Here is a 20,875-nt window from a genome sequence, read left to right on the forward strand (position 1 = left end):
CTTCAGTATTTGATGACATTGAATTTTGAAAATTTAAATCTCAAAAAGAGGTCGTTAAAATTTAATTTGACAAAAATAAACGACAATAAGAAGGAAACTTAACGAATACAAAAAATTCCTTTGCTTCTAACGTACCGATCCAGTTAGAAAATTAATTCTAAGATCATAAAGATACATACATATCAAAAAAATATTTTCAACTGATAGTGACTAAAAAAATAGCATATGTTGCTAGTAACTTTTCAATACATCAGGTATACCAGCAATTCCGCATGCGCTTTATTCCAAAAAAACTATCAGCCATATTGGTGTGTTGTATCGCTGCCCTCAGTAATTTCGAAGATCAGTGAGGTATTTTTCGCGTTCATCATACGATCTTTTTCTTATTCGTTGCTCTACGAATAATCGGGATTGCCAGTATGATATTTAGTCGAAATAGATTGGCCACTTATGGACTTTTATGACATTCATGAGCGGAAAAAGTTTGGTTAATGTTGCCACCTGGGCTCACGGAAATCAGTCTGTTTAAGAACATGTCGTAAATAAATGCGTACTATTTTCACTGAACTGGAATGTTCATAGGATATTTACACCTTCTTCTACATTGTTGTTTCTTTCTAAAATAATCATTGTTAGGTATTGGTTGATTTTCAAAAGAATCACAACTTTTATGAATACTTTGCCATCGTCTGCCGTCCTCTCCTACCTTCGCTCACTTTTACTTCATACTTTTTATATATCCCAATTCTATGCCTTTCATGATAACATTACATTTCAATCCTTGTAATTATTATTGATCATCGTGGTTGCGCGATTTTCGTCGAGCAACAGGTAAAGATCGTCGATACAATTTGCTATAATTATACCAATTAGATTCATCTTGAATATCTGTGATTATTGTCATAAGACTTGCTTGGTACAGATAATATTTTCCCACATCATTGTGTTTTCTATTGGTGTCATTTCTTAAGACAGAAAAGCTAAATATTTGTTAATCATACATATTATTTTTACTACTATATTTTTCTAACTAATTTACATGTGAGTTTAGAAATATAATTCCTATCAATTTCCTATTCCTATTCCTATTCCTATTCCTATTCCCATTCCTATCATGATGATAATCTTTCGAAAACTCTATTCTATGATGAAATATTATGTCTTCAGCAAATAGATCATCATGACGGATTCTATGAAATTTGGTCCAGAATGGTTTGTAATGTTTTATATATATAATATAATTATTAATTCAGTGTATTTCTTTGCTTATACATTTTACTTGTTATGATGAATATATAGGTTGCGCAATTTGTCTGGAGATACTTGCAATAGTAGTGGTGGTGGTGGAGGTACTGCAAGTTTAACTACTCCACGTTATCAATTAGCTGAGCATAGATACGGGCGAGAAGAAATGTTAATCCTGTTTGACCGTAATTGTAAACCTCCTGAACCATTGACAAATTTCTCATCATTATATGTTGAGAAAACTCAACTTCCTTTGGCTCTTATACAAATGACAGAAGATGAAACGGTAATTAACCATATATACTTTTTTTGTATTCACAAATTTGATATTTATATTGAAATCTGAAGCATGTTTATATTTGCATGCATTAATTGTTATTTAGAATGCTAATTAATATTGTGTATTTAGCGATTTATATATATTCTTAATACATTCTATATTGAGAACTGCCTCAAGTTAGTTTGAATCTAAAAATATAACACACTGGAGCCCTTGTGCCAGTTCTTCATAGCACTCTCCTACCTGTTGTGTATTTTACATAATCATTACTTTATTATCATTCTATATTATATCTTCTTTCAATTTTGTATCCATTACAAATTAAAATGTTACCTCTCATTTATTGACATATATATAGTATATACATTTCTTAGATATTAATATTAAATATTAAATTATTTGGTAAATTAAAAATATATTCATTTGATTATCATACAATTTTTTAGCGGATGTGGAACGTAGGAATAAATAATGGCGGTCGAGGAAGAGGTGGAAGTGTAGATCGTGGAGGACGAGGAAGAAGTGGAAGAGGTAGCTTGTATTCTTCTCATTATTCCCGTGGCGTTGGTTTCGATGATTCAGGAGATGGATCTCGAATTGACAGTCAACCATTTCAAGTATGTAGTTTGTTTCATTCTATAGAAAAGATAATGCAAGTATTAAATGAAAAAAACGAACTTAGTTTTTAAGTACCTTGCAGGCAAAATATGTTTCTGTCATTAAGTAATATGATATCCAGAAGGTTGAAAATTTTTTATTTTCAGTAAAAGAAGAATTATTCTTTAATTGATCAGTGAATGTATTTTGATATCTAGGGAAGAAATCGCCCATTTGATAGGTCGCAAAGTGAACGTGGTTGGTCAGAAAGAAACGGAGTCTCAGATCCAGGTGAATGGAATGGTTCTACTAGTCCTAGAAAAGAATTAAGTCGTGGGGCTAGTGGTAGTTCTCTTATGGAAAGTAATTGGCGGCGTCATCGTGGTGGTACAGAAGACGAGGACGGTTGGCGGAAATGGGGTATATAAACGTGTATCTTCAGCTCTGCACATGTATAATTAAATAAAGAATATTGCTTATGTAATAATCAATTTGTATTTTAGGTAGGAGTAGTTGGCGCGAAAGTGGGAGTATGGATAGAGATAGATTAGAAAGAAATGAAGGGGATGGAGAAGAAGGACGAAGTAGCGGTAGTAGATGGGAACATCGTGGTAGTCATAGAGTTACACATGATTCAAGTCATCATCCGCCCCCTCGTACAACGCGCACTTGGGATTCAAATCATCATGATAATAATCATGACAATCTTCCCGAATGGTGACTTTCTAACTGTTTTTATCACTAATATAATCTACTAGGAAACTAAATATATTTTAATCATGTTTAATGATTGAAATTCATTCTAGGGCTACTGAAAATCCTAGCGAAAGTGGAGGAAGTTTCGATGCTTCAGGTGCTTTTCACGGTGGAATGTATTCAGATGATGATGAAGATGGAGTGATTAGTGCAGGTGGTACTCAAGAATCAAGGACTCGGCGTGTTTCCGAAGGAAGCGCTACTAATATTAAAAAACCTAGTAGCAAACCTTTATCTTATAGCTCAACTCAGGGACAAACAGCGGGTCGCAATTCCAATAGCGGAATTAGTTCAGTTAGTAAAGAACGACCAAAGTCCTTACATCCGCTCGATGATAAAAATGAATGCATCGAGAAAGAAAGGAGAAGCAGCTCTCCAACGAAACTGCCCATTACAGTTTTAACGGATAATACTGCTACTAAAAGCTTGACGTCAACATCATCTGAAACTTCACAGAAAAGAAATACAGTAGCAACAAGTACGGAGCATACGAAGACTGAAAAAATGCCATCGTCCGATTCAGGAACTAATAAATCTCCCACTAAAGAAAAGAAAAAAGAAGACATTGAAACGGAAACAAAGTTAGATCCGATTCCTACTACTGCGAAAAGACAAGTTCCGGTGCAGACGGAATCTCAAAAGCTCCTACATAGCGCGGAAACGGATAACGTAAGGCATAAGTCGGAAGATGATTTAGACAGAATGAAGGAAGAAGCGGACGCGTTAGTTGCAAAATTGATGGCAGATGAAGAAAATCATAGAGAGAAGACTGCTAGTATACCGCCTTCTATTGGTAACCAATCTTCTACAGTTTCATCCACGAATGGACAGGAGAAATGGTTTTACCGTGATCCACAGGGTGAAGTTCAAGGTCCATTCTTAGCCAGTGAAATGGCAGAATGGTGTAAAGCTGGTTACTTTACAGCAGGATTAATGGTAAGAAGAACTTGTGACGAACGATATAGCACTTTAGGAGACTTAATGAAGATGTGTGGCAGAATACCATTTATACCTGGACCTCCCATTCCTCCCTTAAAGGTATAAGATCTTTTTGTAATCTTTTGGAATATATCAAATGTTTTAGTGTTAAAGAAAATGCATATAGAAAAAGATTCTTTTCATTTGTTTCTTTTAGTTAACGGATCAGGTAATACCATCTGTTCCTAACACAGTGCCAGCTGGTATGACTGCATTATCAAAATCTAGTATAGAAGATCCAATTCTTCTACTTCAGTATCAACACATGCGATTGATACAAAATCAACAATTACTTTTAAGACAAATGCGAACATCGGCTATAGCAAAACTTTCTCAGTCCGAGCATTGGGCAACGTTAAGTCCTATAGAACAAAACCAATTGATTTTTCAATATGTTTTTCATGATTCAGAGATTCCAGAGATGCCAATCTCTACAAATCCCTTTGTACCTCACCTTCCGTCACAAGCTACGAATCCAGTTATGCAACTTTTCACTCAAATGCAACAGGTACCAATTTATCTCATCTAGAATGTATACTTGTAAAAAATTGTGATATTAAATTTCTATAATCTTTTGTTCCTCAGGCTAAAACGCAACCAGAAACTCATTTAACGTCAAATCCACATTCAAGTACAACACCGCATCCACCTACGGTCGATCCTATACAACAACTTATACAGCAGATGGGTGGTATGCAAAATATATCGGGACTTCAACAATCAAGTATAAATTCAACGTCAGCCGCAACGCAAGAGGACAATCCCATAAAATCCTTGTTACGTCAACTCAATGTTAATGCAAATGGCCATCCACAAACACCTCATCTCGATACTGTTTGGCCACAACCCCCGCCACAAATAAATCCACAATTTAATGCACAGAGTTGGTTAGCGCAAGTATGTGTTAGTTTGAATAAATTTCCATTCAGAAAGATATAGGTTTATAAGTACAGTCAATATATTACATACTGTTCAGGTTGGACCGATACCAGCAGTACCTCCAGGCCAGTTACCTACATCATTATGGGATCTGCATACTAAAGAAATAAAGACTGAACAGCAGATATTGGTAATTATGGTTTCAAAATTTAGATTACTTTATCGCTTAGAATACAATTAAAAACTGAAAGTTATTATTGTGTCATAGGAAGAACAAAATCTTCGATTACAGGAAGATAGGAAAAAAGAAGAACTTCGTAAACAAGAGGAATTACAACGACAAGCTGATGAAGAAAATGCGAAAAGAAAAAAGGAAGAACAGGCTAAGCAGGCAGAAGAAGCAAAGCGAAAAGATGAAGAAAGAAAGAAAAAAGAAGAAGAAAAAAAACGGAAAGAAGAAGAGAAGCGTAAACAAGAAGAAGAAAGAAAGAAAAAAGAAGAGAAAAAGCGTAAAGAGGAAGAGAAAAAACGAGAAGAGAAGCGAAAGCAGGAAGAAGAAAATTTAAGGAAAAAACAAGAGGAAGAAAAGAAAAAAAAGGAGGAACTTAGAAAGCAGGAAGAAAAGCAAAAGAAGGAAGAAGAAAAAAGAAAAAAGTTGGAAGAAGAACAAAAAAAGCAAGAAGAGGAAAGAATGCGGTATATTTTGCAAATAATTATGTATATTTGTGAAATATTAATTATTTGAAAAAAAGGAGTTAATAAAACCTATTTCTCTACTTTTCCTATCGTAGAAAAGAGGCAGAGGCACGTAAGCAGGCCGAAGCTGAAGAACAAGCTCGGCGAGCAGAACAGAGACGGCGGGAAGCGGATGCACTCCGTAGATTACAAGAACGAAGTAAAGCGCCATGGGCACAGGCGCCTCGTGCACCAGCTCCAGCTACTCCTGCTGCTTCACTTGCTGAGATTCAAAGACTCGAACGAGAAAAGAAAGTGGTATACTTCGAAATTTTTAAGAAAGTATTATCATTCCTGTAGAAACTATGTACTAATAACTATAAATGTTTGTTCAGGAAGAGCAACGATTTCAACAAATGATGCAACAACAATTAGCACAGCAGAAAGCCATAGAAACAGCTCAAGAAGCATCAGTAATGGACTCTTCTAAAAGATTGCAATTTAAATGGGCAGAGAAGGCTACAGCTTCTACAAAATCTGTACCAGTAAAGAGTCTCGCACAGATTCAACAGGAAGAGCAAGAAAGGATCGCCAAGGTAAAGGTACTTATTACTTTTTCCATATCTTAAGCTATCGTATATTAATTTTGATATATTTTTTCATTTGTCTTGAGATTTTGTTGTTAAATTCATGAACTTTTTTACATTCCTATAAAAGTTAAGAAAAGAAATACAATGGTTAAATGATAATCATATCTTGCTGATTGTTATTGCTGACATTTTAGCAGCAAGAAAGGGAACGCCAAGAGAAGGCAGGACAGAAAGAATCGATGAACGTACTAAAAAACGCTGGAATATGGGGTGCTGCTTCTCAATGTTTGAATTGGGCCAATTCAAGTAGCTCTAATAATAATCAAGTTTGGTCGAATAATAGTGGTACCAGTGGTTTTTGGGACGATCCTACGCCAATTAAACCTACGGCCGTAAAGCAATCTGTTAAACAGACTACTACAGTAAAAGCTCTTACTGCCAATCAACAACAGCAACAAAGTAATAAAACAAATAAGAGTAAGAATAAACGAGAAGAGGAATTGGTTAAGAAATTATTTGAACAAAACACTGCCAAGACAGATGATTTCACGCAATGGTGCAACAAAGCCCTAAGTGGTTTACAGGTGTCTGTAGACAGTAAGTTAGAGATTCTTTCACGTACGTATTTTTGTTTATAAATGGCTTAATTAGCAAATTTTACGTGTACACAGTTCCTACGTTTGTTGGATTTTTGCGAGACATTGAGTCTGCGTACGAAGTAAAAGAATATGTTCGAGATTATCTTGGCGATAATAAACAAAGTTCAGAATTCGCAAAGCAATTTTTAGAAAAACGAAGTAAATGGCGATCGGCCCAACGACCTCAAGCACAAGCGGATGACTTGTGCAAACCAGCGCCTGCTGTTAATCCTAATGCACCCACGGAATTTCAGGAAGTAAAGGTATCTTGAGTAGATGTAATAAAAGCTGGTAATGATCGGTGATATGTTTTACAAGCGCCTAAGTGCTTAATATAATCTTTCAGGGAAAGTCAAAGAAGCCAAAGAAGGGAAAAATGTACAAAGTTGATAATAGAATTCTTGGCTTTAGCGTAACCGCAGCTCCTGATCGAATCAATGTAGGTGATCGCGATTATGGAGAAGGTGTTTGAATTAATTCTGACAACTTTAACTGTATTATGGAAATTGTGCAACGCTTGGCCCAACAAATGGTTTGTTATTTATTTATTGTAGATGCCAAATAAGTTCTAAGGAACCCGTTACGAGTACTTCGTTAAAAGTATATAAGATTTTTCTATGATTATGCGTGTAAGGATCTTATCTCTCGTATCCTTTACTCGTACATTAATGGGAGCCTTAGATACCGTTATAGCGTGGCATTATTTCCTTTTTAAACGGAACTGAAAGACACTCCGAAAGAAAACCCAATTGTACATATTACTCAAAGAAAGATACTTCTTAAAACAAGACAAACTCATCTCTTATTTACATGGTATACATATAAATATAAATAAATGAATGAATATATATATTATATATATATGTATGTATACATACTACATACATATATTGCATTAACACATTTTGTAATATTTCACTTTCATCGCCGTAAGTAAAGAAATTATGCCGATCGATAACTCGTACACGCGGAAACATCGCAGTCGAAAGCAATATGTGCTCATGAAGGTGTTCAGCAAGCAAAAATAAATTGTTAATATGTGATCGTAATCAAAAGAACATCGATCAAGCACGATATTGATGGAGTACATTAATATTAACGAATGCACCAAGTATGATAATATAAATCCTATGGATTTCTTTTTTTATCGTAACATCATGATAACGATACGACTTCGCCTTGGATTACGTTTTGCTTATTACGTTTTAAGAGAATCTTGTATTTAACACATTAAAGAACTTTTTTTTAATCAATTTATGACCGTTTTTAAGAATAAAGAACTAATAATATTTTGACTGAACGATTGAATACTAGCAACAATTCGAACAATGAATTGTACATTATACGTAGAGCCAATCACTCCTTATTCCGAACTTTTGTTTATATAAAGCAACCATGAACGAAAGAACTTATCAAAAAGAAAATTGTATGTTTCAAAGCAGTAATATTGGAAAGAAAAAGAAGCTCTTGTACTTTCTTAACACTTTGAATACAATGGTATATTTCAAAGAATAAAAATAGTACTTGCATGTTGTACGATTTATAAAGAAAATAAACTATCTTCCATTCTCCTGTTTTGCACCAGAAAAAATATGAAAGTAAGCTCATGTAATGTTAGGAATGTGTACTGTCGATTTTGAAAAATTTACATAGCACATAAGGAAATTTCAGATTGATTACTGCGTGTGCCTACGTGTGGATCTCACTCTCGTCGGCATAGCCTTCTTATTAATATTGAGGTCAATCTGACGATAAATATTTAACAAGGAATTTTATGTAAGATGATTTTAATTAATGAAATAATTGAAACCAGTATCTTTTGTAAAGTTTTAATTATAATTATAAGTATACATGTGAACTGTCCCACCTCTAACAGGAAGTTAAAGGAGAAAACTTTTAGCACCTGTATAAAAAATATTGATTTCTTCTTTTTCGTTTTTCTTAATTGAACTAATCCTTGCATAAAGTGGTACGAATACTCTGTAAGTAAGCAGAAAATGTTGCGACAGATCTGACCGCTCTTAATATTATAATGGTTGTTAATTAAGGCTCATTGGTCTTCTTTCAATATGAGAAGAGTATTTTTAGAAGATCATAGATCCTTACATGAAAGATTTATGTATAAATAGATAAATGTACAGTAATACAAGGATAATTAAATAGAAAAAAGCAGATAATTGAGATATTGTATTAATATTATTATTGTATCTAACGTACAGCGTATAATAAAATAAATATTATTATATTTTCAATTTGACCCTATTATTTTAGCTGATGTAAAAAAGGGAGTAATTGGTGCAATATATTTTTCATATGTAAATAATCACTGTATATGTGCGTGTGTATGATTATAAATTATAATATTATGCGAATTCATCAATCATTCATAAAAAGTTATGTACGTAAAAACATATAATAATTAAAATAACGTTTGACAAGAAAATAATAAAATAATTTTACATTAGTTTAATTTTTGTTTAACAACTGTATTTGTACTTTGGACACTGTATTTCTGTTTTTGTACATATATATTTATACAACATGAAAATATGTTATCTCAAAAGAATGTTAGGAAGTATTTTTATGAATAGTTGAACCTCATGCACGAAAAGGTATATTTAAATCGTACTGGATAGGAATGTATTTGATATATAAAACACATACTATCAAAATGCTTATATCAACTTATAGTACATCTTGGAAATAAAATATTAATCCTCTTTTTCGTCTCCTCGAGGCTGTATGACGTTAATTTCAGCATAATCTTTTGCAATATCAATGTACTAGAAATTATTACATTCGTTATTGTTATTATGTTATTATTGTTAATTGTTACAAACTTTTAGCTTACCTTTTGCGGTACAAGGATTTCTAAAATTTGTAAAATGATGTAGCACAATGATACAACAAGTAAATAGGCTAATACTCCACTTTGAACATAACTCGCTAATTGTTGACCTAAATTCTTTTTATTTTCTTGTTTTACTAAATTGTAAACTATTTCGGTCCTTTTAGTAATATTAAACCAGTTATAAAATAAACTTATCCTTCTATGCATTTCAAATGGACATCTAGTATTTCCTTCTTTATAATCTGTTATAGCAGATTCTAGTCCACTAATAAGAGCAGGTACTGTGGGTTCTACTAAATAAATTAAATCAGGTGGCAGTACTTCAGGTATACCACCGACTTTTGTTGAAACAACTTGTAAACTATAATAAATGGAAACATATCAATATAAGCAGTAACAACTGTCTTAATGTTATTGAAAGATAATGTTTTACCCGCATGATGCAGCTTCAACAATTGCCATGCAATATGCTTCTGTCAGACTTGTATTTAGGAATATATGACCCTTATTCAATACATGTCTAATTTGAGAATGCTCCAAGCTTCCAAGCAACGTTACCCTATGTTGTAACAAGTTTCTTTCTCGTACTTCTTCTATGAGCCATCTTTTAGGACCGTCTCCAGCAATTAGAAATTGCACATTCTTGTATCGACTACAAAGATCGGGTATAATACGAGCTAATAAATCGACACCTTTGCGATATACTAGTCGCGATACTATGACTATTGTAACTATAATTAATAATAGGTAACGTTAGTAGTATTATGTATCAATTTTATGGCATAATATAAATATGAAAATAAGAAAAGAACTTACTAAAATTATCATCTCTTTTACTGATGTCAGGCATAAATAAAGTAGTATCAACTGCATTTGGGATAACAGAAACTTTCTCTTTTAAGACCTTTGCCCTCAATACTGTATTCTCTTTCCCAGTATGTGATACACATATACAATGATTGCAATCAGCTAACGATATCTCTAAAAATTTATTTGTTAAAATCGCAGAGGCATCCGCAAAACCAAAAAGCGAATGATCTGTGAAAATGGTCTAAAATCCCAGCATACAAGAAGAATGTATTGTATGAACATATATTTTGTCGTTAAGTAACAAACAACTTACTTTCAATCCCATCAAGCGGCCAATTAACATCCCTTCATGAGCAAGAGCAGAGAATGCAGAATGGCCATGAACTATTTGGATTTCTTCCCTTAGAAAGATATATCTAATGAGAGGGATAGAACAAATCATTGTTGGAAGAACACATTGATTGTAGAATACTTTTACTGGTATGTAATATACCTTAAAAATAAAATATTTTTAGCATTAATAAACATTCTTTGTATAGACTTTATGCTTTCAAATTACAAATATTCTTTATACTGTACGTTACTTTTAGGCCATTTGTCATATAACGCACTCCAATTCTATCACCATAGGAATGAGTAAGCACTACAACTTTATGCCCAAGCTCCATTAAACATTGAGATAAATTAAAGATATGTTCCTCAACACCACCCATGTTAGGGTAAAAAAAATCAGACACCATACTGGAAAATAGAATAGATGTTAAATACTTTCTTTTATAAAATTTACTTTATATTATACATCAAATAATAACATTTCTTCTAAGATATTTTAAATAGTATAATAATCACAAACCATATCTTATGTTTTATGATGTTCATATTGATGATTAAATTGAAACATGTCTCATGTAATGAAATAATACGTGCTATTCGTTGAATATAATTGAGAACATCTGAAGTATTGGATAACTCTCTGCACATTGATTCACGTGCAAATAGATGTTCATTGACAAGTTTATCATATTAAAAACTTTGTTAAATAAGTAAATAAATAAAATAATAATAGTTAAAAATAAATAGTTAAATACTAAGTAAAACTAACTTCTAAATAATCGTTTTTATCTTTCCGCATAAAACATTTCAATTCAACGAGTGTTTTACACACGTAAGGAGTCAGATAAGGTTATAAAATTCTTTTGAATTTCCTATGGTACATCTGTAAAGATGAATTGATATCTTTTATTATTCTAATTTTAATTGCAAAGGTCAACGTATTCATGTTCTTCAAATACTCTTAGCATAAACAAATTCGTTGCAAACTCATTATGAACAAAGCAAATAATGGAGATAAATACATTTCGATTGAATAAAAGTAGTTCGACTTTTCACTAATATCAATGAATTTCGAGGTTTTGTATCTCGAAAATCGATATTAAGTCGACAAGAAAATTGAATTTTTTCTTAATCTATTGCATGTCGCAAGATATAGAAAATCCAACAAGAAAAAATATTATTTTTCTTTATTATTTTCTTTGAACATGTTAAATTCCCAAAATTTTTAGTATATTGTAAATTGAATTTCTAAAATGATATTATTCCAAGATGTATACAATCATACATCACTGTATATCATAGACTACGGATTTTTATGCATCTTTATATTTTTATGAATTAAAGAAATAAAAATTTAAACAGGAATTTATTTCATCTACCAAATATTAGAATTAAACTGCGAATTGTTATGCATTTACAGAAAATTAAAAAATGCGAAGTCACACAAAACGCACATAGCATAAGAAAATATGTAAAATATCCATATATAATGCTTTCTATAGTAGTGATATTTAGTAGGTACAACACTTTTCTATCGAAGTTCTGTTTTTTAATTATAATTTCAAAAATATGAATTTGCATAAAAATCCGTAGTTTAACGATAATATATACTATAAAAATAATATAGTAGTAAAGTTTCTAGAAAAAATTACGTATTTCATTATGTTATTATAAAAATTAAATATGGTTTAAATAATTCAATTAATCAAATATTAGCCAATACATTTACGGATAAGATTGATTTTTTCTGTAGCACTATTTATTATCTCAAGAAATCTTTATATTAAGACTTACGCACTGTTTAGATGTTTTTAGATTATGTTTTAATTGTAGCATTTTTGTAATTGCATTTATATTTAATTTTATGTTGCATGTATTATGTAGCTATTACTGCTTCTTTTTTTACTTTTCGTTTTGTCTTCTATTTTTATTTATTTTTTGCTTTATATATACGTGATACGTAATATGTATGTATATATAATTGTATGCATATATTGGATTTATACCTTCAGTTTCAACACTTCTATTCACAAATAAATAAATAATAGTAATATATAATGATTATTTGCACTTATACGCAATGTGTGCATATTGCATGCATATTGTATGCTATATGCACACATTACATATAATATGCAAATATCTTACAAGTCATACACATAGAAACACATAAAACACAAAAATTCGTAATCTAATTATAAATTTCTTTTCATTTCTATTAAGTATTACTACTTTGTTATTGAAACATAGAATAAAAGTTAGATTACCACTATCCAATAATAAACTGGTAAAGAAAAGGCTATCGTAATTTATGCATATGACCAAATATGACCGTGCCTATCTTGTAGATATAGTTGCAATTGTTACATCGTTCGTGATTGCGCGTAAGATAGTGCAGATAGGAAAACATTAGTTAAAAGAAGATAGAGAGATAGTGGAAAGAAGAAGGCAATGCATGGTTTGGTTATATGTCGGTGGTCGGTGCACAACAAATGGTCGACATGTTTCATCAACGATGCGGTCATCGTGTAACTTTAACAAACAACAATTGCACGGCCATAAGGGATTTTTCAGAATATAATCATGGATTGGTTCTCAGCGCGGAACCACTTAAGGACGATGAGCTTTTTGAAGTCCGCATTGATAAAAAGGTACCGAATCGCAAACTTTGAACTTGTCTAGTTTAGTAGTGAATCCTTCGAATCTGTCAAAACGTTGTTTACAATGTTGATAATTGAAATTTTCAATTTACCATTCATTTATATTTAGGAGTTATGCGTATTCCGTGTTCCTGTTAAAAACTGTCATAGAATTCATCAGTAACAAATCAAATTGTAAATGCTCGTACTTTGTTTATTGCTTTTGACTCTTATTTTTAACAATGTAATGTAGGTTTCGTGTCGGATTATCAAATTTAGGGTTAATATTGGTTTATGTACTGTAATATACTCTAAATTATCATGTATTGTAATATAGTTTAAAATTATTGTCTTTGTAAAAATACAATTACACATATAATATATATCAAATGTATTAGTGAAAAAGTTTACATTTCTATGGAAATTACTAGTCATTTTATATTGAGTTATTTTCTTTTTAAGTTCAAGTTCTGTTATGCAGATGACATCATGGAGCGGCAGTATAGAAATAGGAGTAACAGAATGTGATCCAGAAATAATAGAATTAACAGCCTGTGCTACTAATCTTCGTCAAGGAACTTGGATTATGGTTGATTCTGGCATAATGCATGATGGAGTAAGAACGGTAGAAATGTATGGAATGTGTCTAAACGAATTACAAGAAGGAAGTACTTTAGGAGTAATGAGAACATCTAATGTAAGTTATTTTGTATATTAATGTTCTAATGCTTGTTTTAATAAATAGTTTTATTCACTTCTTGTTTTCTTTTAATTATAGCATGAATTGATATTTTATATCAATGGTGTCTCTCAAGGAGTAGCTGTATCCAATATTCCAGAACGCATTTTTGCAGTCGTAGACATGTATGGCGATTGTGTGCAGGTGACTATAACTCACCCACAAGTTGTCTCTACTTTATGTAACGAGCCAAAAGATGAAGTTGAAATTAATAACGACTTCGCCCTTGGAGAAGCATCTAATTCCTCAACAACTAATCTAGTCGCCAATTTGAATGTTAATTTAAATGTTAATGTTAATGTTAATTTACCTAAGAATCCAAGTCCTGCAGCTATTAGGGAGGATAGATTAAGATTTCATGAGAGAGTTGGCTCGCTGGTAAAATTATCTAACAATGCCAGAACTGCAGAAAGGCGAAGACCCTTAGACGAATTTAATAATGGAGTAGTAATGACTCATAGGCCATTAAGGGACAATGAATTATTTGAGGTAAATAAGGAAAATCTAAAGTAAGAAATGATTTCTAATGCATGAGACATTAATGTAAATTATATATTACTATAGGTACGAATTGATAGGCTTGTACACAAGTGGTCAGGTAGTATAGAAGTTGGAGTTACAATGCATAGTCCAACAGCACTAGAATTTCCAGCAACAATGACTAATATGCGGTCGGGAACAACGATGATGTCTGGGTGTGGAATTTTGGTAAACGGAAAGGGCACATGTCGTGAATATGGGGAATTTAATTTAGATGAATTAAGGGTAATTAAATCAAAGTGGAGTGTTACTAAGAATGTTTTGTATCATATGTGATTCAATAAAATACTTATTTAGGAAGGTGATAGAGTAGGCATGATAAGACGAAGCAATGGAAATCTTCATTATCTAATAAATGGATTAGATCAAGGTATTGCTGCTAAAGTACCTGTAGGTGTATGGGGTGTTATAGATTTGTACGGTATGACGGTAAAAGTAACAATTGTCGATCGTGATGAAAGGGAGGAACAAAACTTAATTACTAGGCGAAACACGTTACAATTGCAAGGTTTAAATGGTAAGAGTTTAGTATTAATCATTTTTCTTATATTATTGATATATGGTACAACATCGCGATAAATTTTTCGGATACTTCTGTTATTTAGAAACCGAAGAAGAGCCACCAGACAGACTTATGTTTCATTCTTGCTGTGGTACACATGTCGAAGTGATTAATAACGGACGCACTGCGCATAGGCCTAAGTAAATAAAAACTTATTTAACAATGTACATGAAATTTTATTAGATTATGTGTGTAATAAATCTATATGCCATTCTTTTTTAGCGTAATGGATGATTTTAACAACGGTGTTGTATTGACTTCAAGACCATTGAAACCAAATGAATTATTCGAAGTAAGGTTGGACAAAATTGTAACAAAATGGGCAGGTTCTATCGAAATAGGAGTTACTACTCATTCCCCAACTGAACTAGAGTTTCCTTTCACTATGACAAACGTTAGGTATGTAAATTAATATTTCCAATTAATATTAATATACATATATGCTTTTTCCTAAATTTATGTTAAGTTTATCGCCCGTATTATTGCTCGAAGGTGGTCATATCCCTTGCAGATCCGGTACATGGATGATGACAGAAAATGGGGTGATGCACAATGGTACTATGATAATAGACCAATATGGTCAGAATCTTGATCGACTACAAGTGGGAGATCGTGTAGGTGTAATGAGAAAGGACAATGCAACATTGCATTTTTATGTAAATGGTGCTGATCAAGGGGCTGCAGCGATGAATGTGCCTGAGAAAGTTTATGGTGTCATAGATCTTTATGGGCAAGCAGCACAGGCAACTATAGTTGACAATACAGACTTCTATAGCCCTACTACAAACAATTCAAGCTTCAGCAATACAACCTTGTATAGGTTCGTAAATTTTGTTCACTTTTGAACATGCGATTGAAGATATTTATTATTAATTATTTTTTCCAAATAGTGACTTGAGGTTTCATCATATACACAGTAAGAATGCAAAGATAATAAATAATGGATTGACTGCATTGAGGCCTAGAGCTTTAGGGGAATTCAATGAAGCCATTGTGATTGCAAATCGTGCGCTGCGCGATGGTGAAATGTTTGAAGTGACAATCGATAAAATGGTTGATAGATGGACAGGAGCAATTGAAGCAGGTATATATTTAAAAATATAATTTACATTCTTTTGCTTAGTAGGATATTAGTAAGGAAATATTTTTTTAGGTGTAACTCTTATAAGACCCGATGAGTTGGAATTTCCATCTACAATGACGGATATCGATCATGATACTTGGATGTTGTCTGGATCTAACGTTATGCGAGATGGTGTTATCTTAAGGAATAATTACGCTTGTGATTTAGACAAACTAATTGAGGGAAATCGCATTGGCATGATGCGATCTTCAGATAGTAGTTTGCATTATTATTTAGATGGAGTAGATCAGGGACCAGCTTGTACAGGTGTACCACCACATGTCTATCCTGTGATTGAATTGTATGGACAATGTGTTCAGGTATATCAAAGTTAAAGACTCTTATCTAATCTCAATGATAAAATAATAAAAAGTATGATATGCTATTCGTATTACATATATATATATATTTATTTATTTATTTATTTATTATTTATTCATTAATTTATTTATTTATTTATTAATATCAATTCATCAGGTTACAATTGTACAACCGGAACGCAGAGATCCAACAACACAACAGTATTTGCCATCAGAAAACAGTACTAGTCAGCAACCTACATCAGTAATTCAGCTTCAAGCTCAGACAGAGATAATGCATAAATTTCATGAATCTGTTGGTTTAAATGTCCAATTAAATAATGATAGAACGGTAGCAACTAGGTGTAGAGAATATAATAATGCTATATTATTAAGCGAAACACCGTTAGAAAATAATGAACTTTTTGAAATTGCCATACAAGAAGTAGCTCGTGAATGGAGTGGTTGTTTAAGGATAGGTGTTGTGAAAAATGAAAGTGGAAACTGGTTAACATCTATGAATCTTGTACCTGGCATGGGATCCATTTCAACAGATGCTTGGTACTTAACAGGTAATATTAGAATAAAATGAATACTATACATATTGTATAATTTACTATAATTTAGAATCTTATATATATATAGGTAATGAAGTAAGACACAATGGATATGTTTTATGTATGAATTATTGTCCAAGTTTGGAATGGTTACGTGTTGGTGATAAAATTGGACTGAAACGTACACACGAGGGTAATTTAAAATTTTATATAAATGGAGAGGATATGGGTATAGCGGCATCGAGTATACCGGAAATGGTGTACGCTGTGATCGATCTTTTTGGTAGTACAGTAACTATAAATATAACGAGTAGTAAACAGCAAAATAATGCAGTATCTCCAAATGCTAGTTTGAGATTGCAAGATTCTTTGGAATTATTGCTAGATCCAATGCCACCAGTTTTGCGAAAGTATGTCTTTAATTATATATTCAGAGTATGCGTGCTCATCTTTTTTTGATACTTGAAAACATACAATATTGTTATTTCATATATAGTGATGCTGGAATGGACACATCTGTAGATGTATCTGAAGGAAAATTAGTAAATGATGCAACACTCACACCAACGCAATCTGCTGCTCACTTTATAGGAGAAAACGATTGGAGTTATGAATTCCATGAAAATCATGGCAGAAACATACAACTCGAAAGTAAGACTTCTGCACGAAGAGTTGCAAGTTATAATCAAGGTATTATTTATTCTCATATCTACACACACTTATTGACTTTAACATTTCTTACATCATATGTTGTTTCTAAGGAGTGGTAATGTCTAGTCGTCCTTTACTAAAAGGAAAGCCATTTTTAGTGAAAATAGAGAAGTTAAACAAACGATGGGTTTCTAATATTTATTGTGGAGTAACTTGCATTTCACCTGAAAAGGCTAACTTTCCCTTAACTGCTCTTGGCTTCAAAAAACACTCTTGGATTATTTGTAGCGACTGGATATCACATAATGGTATTAGGGTAAGTATTAAACAAATATATATAAGACATGAAACATATATTAACAAACTTTATTCTTAGATAAAGACAAAGTATGGAGCTGCTTTGGAAAGTCTTCACTGTAATTCTGTAGTAGGTTTATTTATCGATGACGACAATAGATTACACTTAATTATCAATGGTGTAGATCAAGGCGTGGCTGCAACAGACTTACCACCTTACATTTATGCTGTATTTGATCTGTATGGTCAATGCGAACAAGTTTCCATTGTTGCAAATAATGTAGAGCCGTTCTCATCTACTACCGATAATAGTATAACATCCGTGGAATCTATGAGAACGAAGCTAGAAGATGCGGAAAATTCGCGAGAGAAAGCAGACTTAGAGTGTCACGAAAAAGAAAACGTCATCGCAGCTGCTTCTTCAGATTTATCTTCCTCTACCTCACCAAGTGTGCCGAGTCAGTGCAGTTCGAATACTAAAGACGATGATATTGTGGAATATGAAACGTGTAACAACGATAATGTGCATTTAACAAATAATGTTGAGAACAAAGCTATGCCCAGTATCTCAGACGGTAATAATTTGGATTCGAATTCGGATATAAATCACGACACAACACGAAGTATTAAGAACAAGATTTACGATAATTCAAATCAGTTAAATAATAGCGCGATATTGAATAGTCAGTCAGAAAATTTGACTATTAGAAACGAATGTACAAATGTAGAGATAAATAATGCAACTAATATTAATATTAAAAATGGCACCGCAAACAGCACCAATAACATAACTAACTTAAATACTAACGCTAATAATGCGATAAACGAAAGCATAGTATCTAATAGTCAAGGAAATAATATAAGCTCCTTGCATCAAAATAATGCATCTGTTAATATGTTAAGCTCATCTCAGACATTTTCGTCTCAAAATACATTGAGTAACGCAATATCTGATATTTCGAACACTGTTTCTTCTAGTTTCAACGAAGTGCGTTCAAATATATCCTGGAATAATACAGTATCTGTTGATAATTCCGTTGGTGGAAATACGATTTTAGGACAAAATACAGTCTCCATTCATAATGCACCATTGCTGCATCCATCGCTACCGTCCATACCTCTTGGAACAAACAATATACCCATGAAAAAGTGTGAATATCTAAAGGCGTGTATGAGATTAAAGAAATCACTGGTTTTACCGGATGAATTCTTTTCCTTGGAAGATGTACTTTGTTATTGTAACAACTGTTATAAAGTAGAAGGGGATAGTGCAGTTTGCAAAAAGGGTGAACCACCGGCAGAGTTTGCTGTACCGGTTGGATGGACTAGGTTTCCGTTGAAACAAAGTATTAACGCCAATCAAATTCCACAGAATACAACCGATAAATGGCATGTTGCTTTCTATGGTATACGTCTGGATGCAATTAGGTAAACAAACATATTTAAAATTTAACAAAAAAGACCTTTTTGCATAATTCCAGTTTTATGTGTTGTTTTAGACTAATTCTCGACACAGGAGAACTTATGACAAAAGAGCAATTGGATATGAGTAATTTAACAATGAATATAAAGACCGAAGATCAAAACCCTCAGGTAGTCTTTTCTCCTAGTATAAAGTACGCAGCATCTGAGGAATTTACCAAGAGATATCCGTAAGTACTTTCACATGTAGTAGTGATTAATTATGAATTATCAATTTGTCATATTTCATAGATATATTGATACTCAATCAAATAAAAAGTTAAATGCTTCAACGGCATTTCAACTACTAGTAAGGCCTGGTTCATATACAATTAATTCTGGTGGTAAAGATAGTGATGACCCGCAGTTCGAATCTGTCAAATGGGCTACCAAAGAAGCGGGGGCTACGGTTATTATGGCTCTCTTAATTCACCTCGATGAATTTTAATTTATATAACACGAAAGTAATAGAAGAGAGTGATCCAGCGACGCGACGGTTACGAGAGATACACTTTCGTTTAAGGTTGACAATTGTACATAAAGATTATATGCATAACGTAATATAATTACCGTAAGATAAGTTTTTAAAACCAATTTTTTATCTTCAATTATTCCGTCGAATCTTTGCCGTGTATATTTACGTTGAATGTTATGTTAAGTACTTGTCAGTAAAAACGATAGCAATCATTTCGTAAACATCTGTTAAGGCTTTCTCTTAATTCTTACTTACTTTGCTCTTAATTCAGTATGCAGTATTAAAGAAAAATTCATGATGTAATTTATCGACTATGGAACGAACAAATTTGTAATAATCAGTTTAGCAAAGTATACAGTAGCTTGTATATCGAATACATAGTACATATGTATTATGTTACACGTTTAATGTAGCTACTGGCCTAGGTTCACAGCGATAAGGATTATGTCGAGTAAATTCTAAAGGTTTGTCGCTACATTAAAGAAGCACTTTAACCCTCAAGCTTTACGCCTAACAAATACCAAATCTTTAAATGTTAATAACATACAGGTAAAAATTTCTCTCTCTCTCTCTCTCTCTCCTTTTTTTTAAAGCACGCTTTTTTGCAGCATCGATCAAGAAATATGTTATCTGTATAATGTAGAAATAAAGCGATACCATTGTAAATCATATTACGAGGCTACCATAGAAAATTCAAAAATTAAATTCCCACGAAATTGAAAATATTCGGGAAATATAATAACTATATTTTCAAATACGCTGTTTAGAATTGTAATTTTTCTTTGTGGATATCATGTGCACTATTTATAAATGCATACAAATAATATAAGTGGCAAGAAAACGACGAATGTGTCTATCTTTCACAAGCAGTTCATTCAATTTGTTACCATTATTTTATTC

General features: G+C 32.4%; 3 protein-coding genes across 13 annotated transcripts; 2 read left to right on the plus strand and 1 right to left on the minus strand.

Annotated features, from left to right (window-relative positions):
* Positions 1–91: 91 nt before the first annotated feature.
* Positions 92–8,890, plus strand: LOC126925397 (GRB10-interacting GYF protein 2-like). Of its 4 annotated transcripts, none has more exons than XM_050740892.1 (16): positions 92–831; positions 1,168–1,212; positions 1,300–1,531; positions 1,972–2,142; positions 2,341–2,542; positions 2,626–2,839; positions 2,929–3,916; positions 4,014–4,364; positions 4,442–4,753; positions 4,833–4,925; positions 5,004–5,431; positions 5,527–5,728; positions 5,806–6,012; positions 6,195–6,597; positions 6,672–6,901; positions 6,985–8,890. In XM_050740892.1, exons 2-16 carry the CDS (start codon positions 1,181–1,183, stop codon positions 7,108–7,110), a joined length of 4,191 nt encoding a protein of 1,396 aa, XP_050596849.1. In that variant the 5' UTR covers positions 92–831; positions 1,168–1,180; the 3' UTR covers positions 7,111–8,890. The 4 variants fall into 4 exon arrangements, with proteins under 4 accessions (XP_050596849.1, XP_050596850.1, XP_050596848.1 ...); XM_050740893.1 differs by having other exon boundaries at positions 92–636; XM_050740891.1 differs by having other exon boundaries at positions 92–351.
* Positions 8,891–9,089: 199 nt separating this feature from the next.
* Positions 9,090–12,978, minus strand: LOC126925404 (phosphatidylinositol N-acetylglucosaminyltransferase subunit A). Of its 7 annotated transcripts, none has more exons than XM_050740921.1 (7): positions 12,900–12,978; positions 10,884–11,040; positions 10,613–10,792; positions 10,306–10,540; positions 9,923–10,220; positions 9,490–9,850; positions 9,090–9,421 (listed from the first exon to the last, which is right to left on the minus strand). In XM_050740921.1, the coding sequence occupies exons 2-7, from the start codon at positions 11,037–11,039 to the stop codon at positions 9,350–9,352; spliced, it is 1,302 nt and encodes a 433-aa protein (XP_050596878.1). In that variant the 5' UTR covers position 11,040; positions 12,900–12,978; the 3' UTR covers positions 9,090–9,349. The 7 variants fall into 7 exon arrangements, with proteins under 7 accessions (XP_050596878.1, XP_050596877.1, XP_050596874.1 ...); XM_050740920.1 differs by lacking the exon at positions 12,900–12,978 and adding an exon at positions 12,639–12,798; XM_050740917.1 differs by lacking the exon at positions 12,900–12,978 and adding an exon at positions 12,431–12,620.
* A 44-nt stretch (positions 12,979–13,022) lies between these two features.
* LOC126925396 (neuralized-like protein 4) lies at positions 13,023–20,819 on the plus strand. Of its 2 annotated transcripts, none has more exons than XM_050740889.1 (17): positions 13,023–13,283; positions 13,753–13,968; positions 14,050–14,499; positions 14,575–14,775; positions 14,848–15,067; positions 15,156–15,252; positions 15,335–15,511; positions 15,624–15,932; positions 16,003–16,196; positions 16,266–16,555; positions 16,713–17,106; positions 17,180–17,501; positions 17,588–17,781; positions 17,853–18,058; positions 18,119–19,467; positions 19,539–19,691; positions 19,753–20,819. In XM_050740889.1, exons 1-17 carry the CDS (start codon positions 13,101–13,103, stop codon positions 19,946–19,948), a joined length of 5,151 nt encoding a protein of 1,716 aa, XP_050596846.1. In that variant the 5' UTR covers positions 13,023–13,100; the 3' UTR covers positions 19,949–20,819. The 2 variants fall into 2 exon arrangements, with proteins under 2 accessions (XP_050596846.1, XP_050596847.1); XM_050740890.1 differs by having other exon boundaries at positions 13,084–13,283; positions 13,734–13,968.
* Positions 20,820–20,875: the final 56 nt, after the last annotated feature.

The sequence above is a fragment of the Bombus affinis genome, chromosome 16 (genome assembly GCF_024516045.1).
Source record: "Bombus affinis isolate iyBomAffi1 chromosome 16, iyBomAffi1.2, whole genome shotgun sequence".
Taxonomy (NCBI): Eukaryota; Metazoa; Arthropoda; class Insecta; order Hymenoptera; family Apidae; genus Bombus; species Bombus affinis.

Coding starts and splice junctions, on each gene's coding strand:
- LOC126925397 (XM_050740892.1), top strand. CDS start 1,181: ATGACGGATTCTATGAAATTTGGTCCAGAATG. Junction 1,213..1,299: donor ATGAAATTTGGTCCAGAATG/GTTTGTAATGTT, acceptor ATGAATATATAG/GTTGCGCAATTTGTCTGGAG. Junction 1,532..1,971: donor AAATGACAGAAGATGAAACG/GTAATTAACCAT, acceptor ACAATTTTTTAG/CGGATGTGGAACGTAGGAAT.
- LOC126925404 (XM_050740916.1), bottom strand. CDS start 11,280: ATGTGCAGAGAGTTATCCAATACTTCAGATGTTCTCAATTATATTCAA. Junction 11,041..11,152: donor ATCATAAAACATAAGATATG/GTTTGTGATTAT, acceptor TCTATTTTCCAG/TATGGTGTCTGATTTTTTTT. Junction 10,793..10,883: donor ATATGACAAATGGCCTAAAA/GTAACGTACAGT, acceptor TTTATTTTTAAG/GTATATTACATACCAGTAAA.
- LOC126925396 (XM_050740889.1), top strand. CDS start 13,101: ATGTCGGTGGTCGGTGCACAACAAATGGTCGACATGTTTCATCAACGA. Junction 14,776..14,847: donor TTAATTTAGATGAATTAAGG/GTAATTAAATCA, acceptor ATACTTATTTAG/GAAGGTGATAGAGTAGGCAT. Junction 16,556..16,712: donor TGTATGGACAATGTGTTCAG/GTATATCAAAGT, acceptor TCAATTCATCAG/GTTACAATTGTACAACCGGA.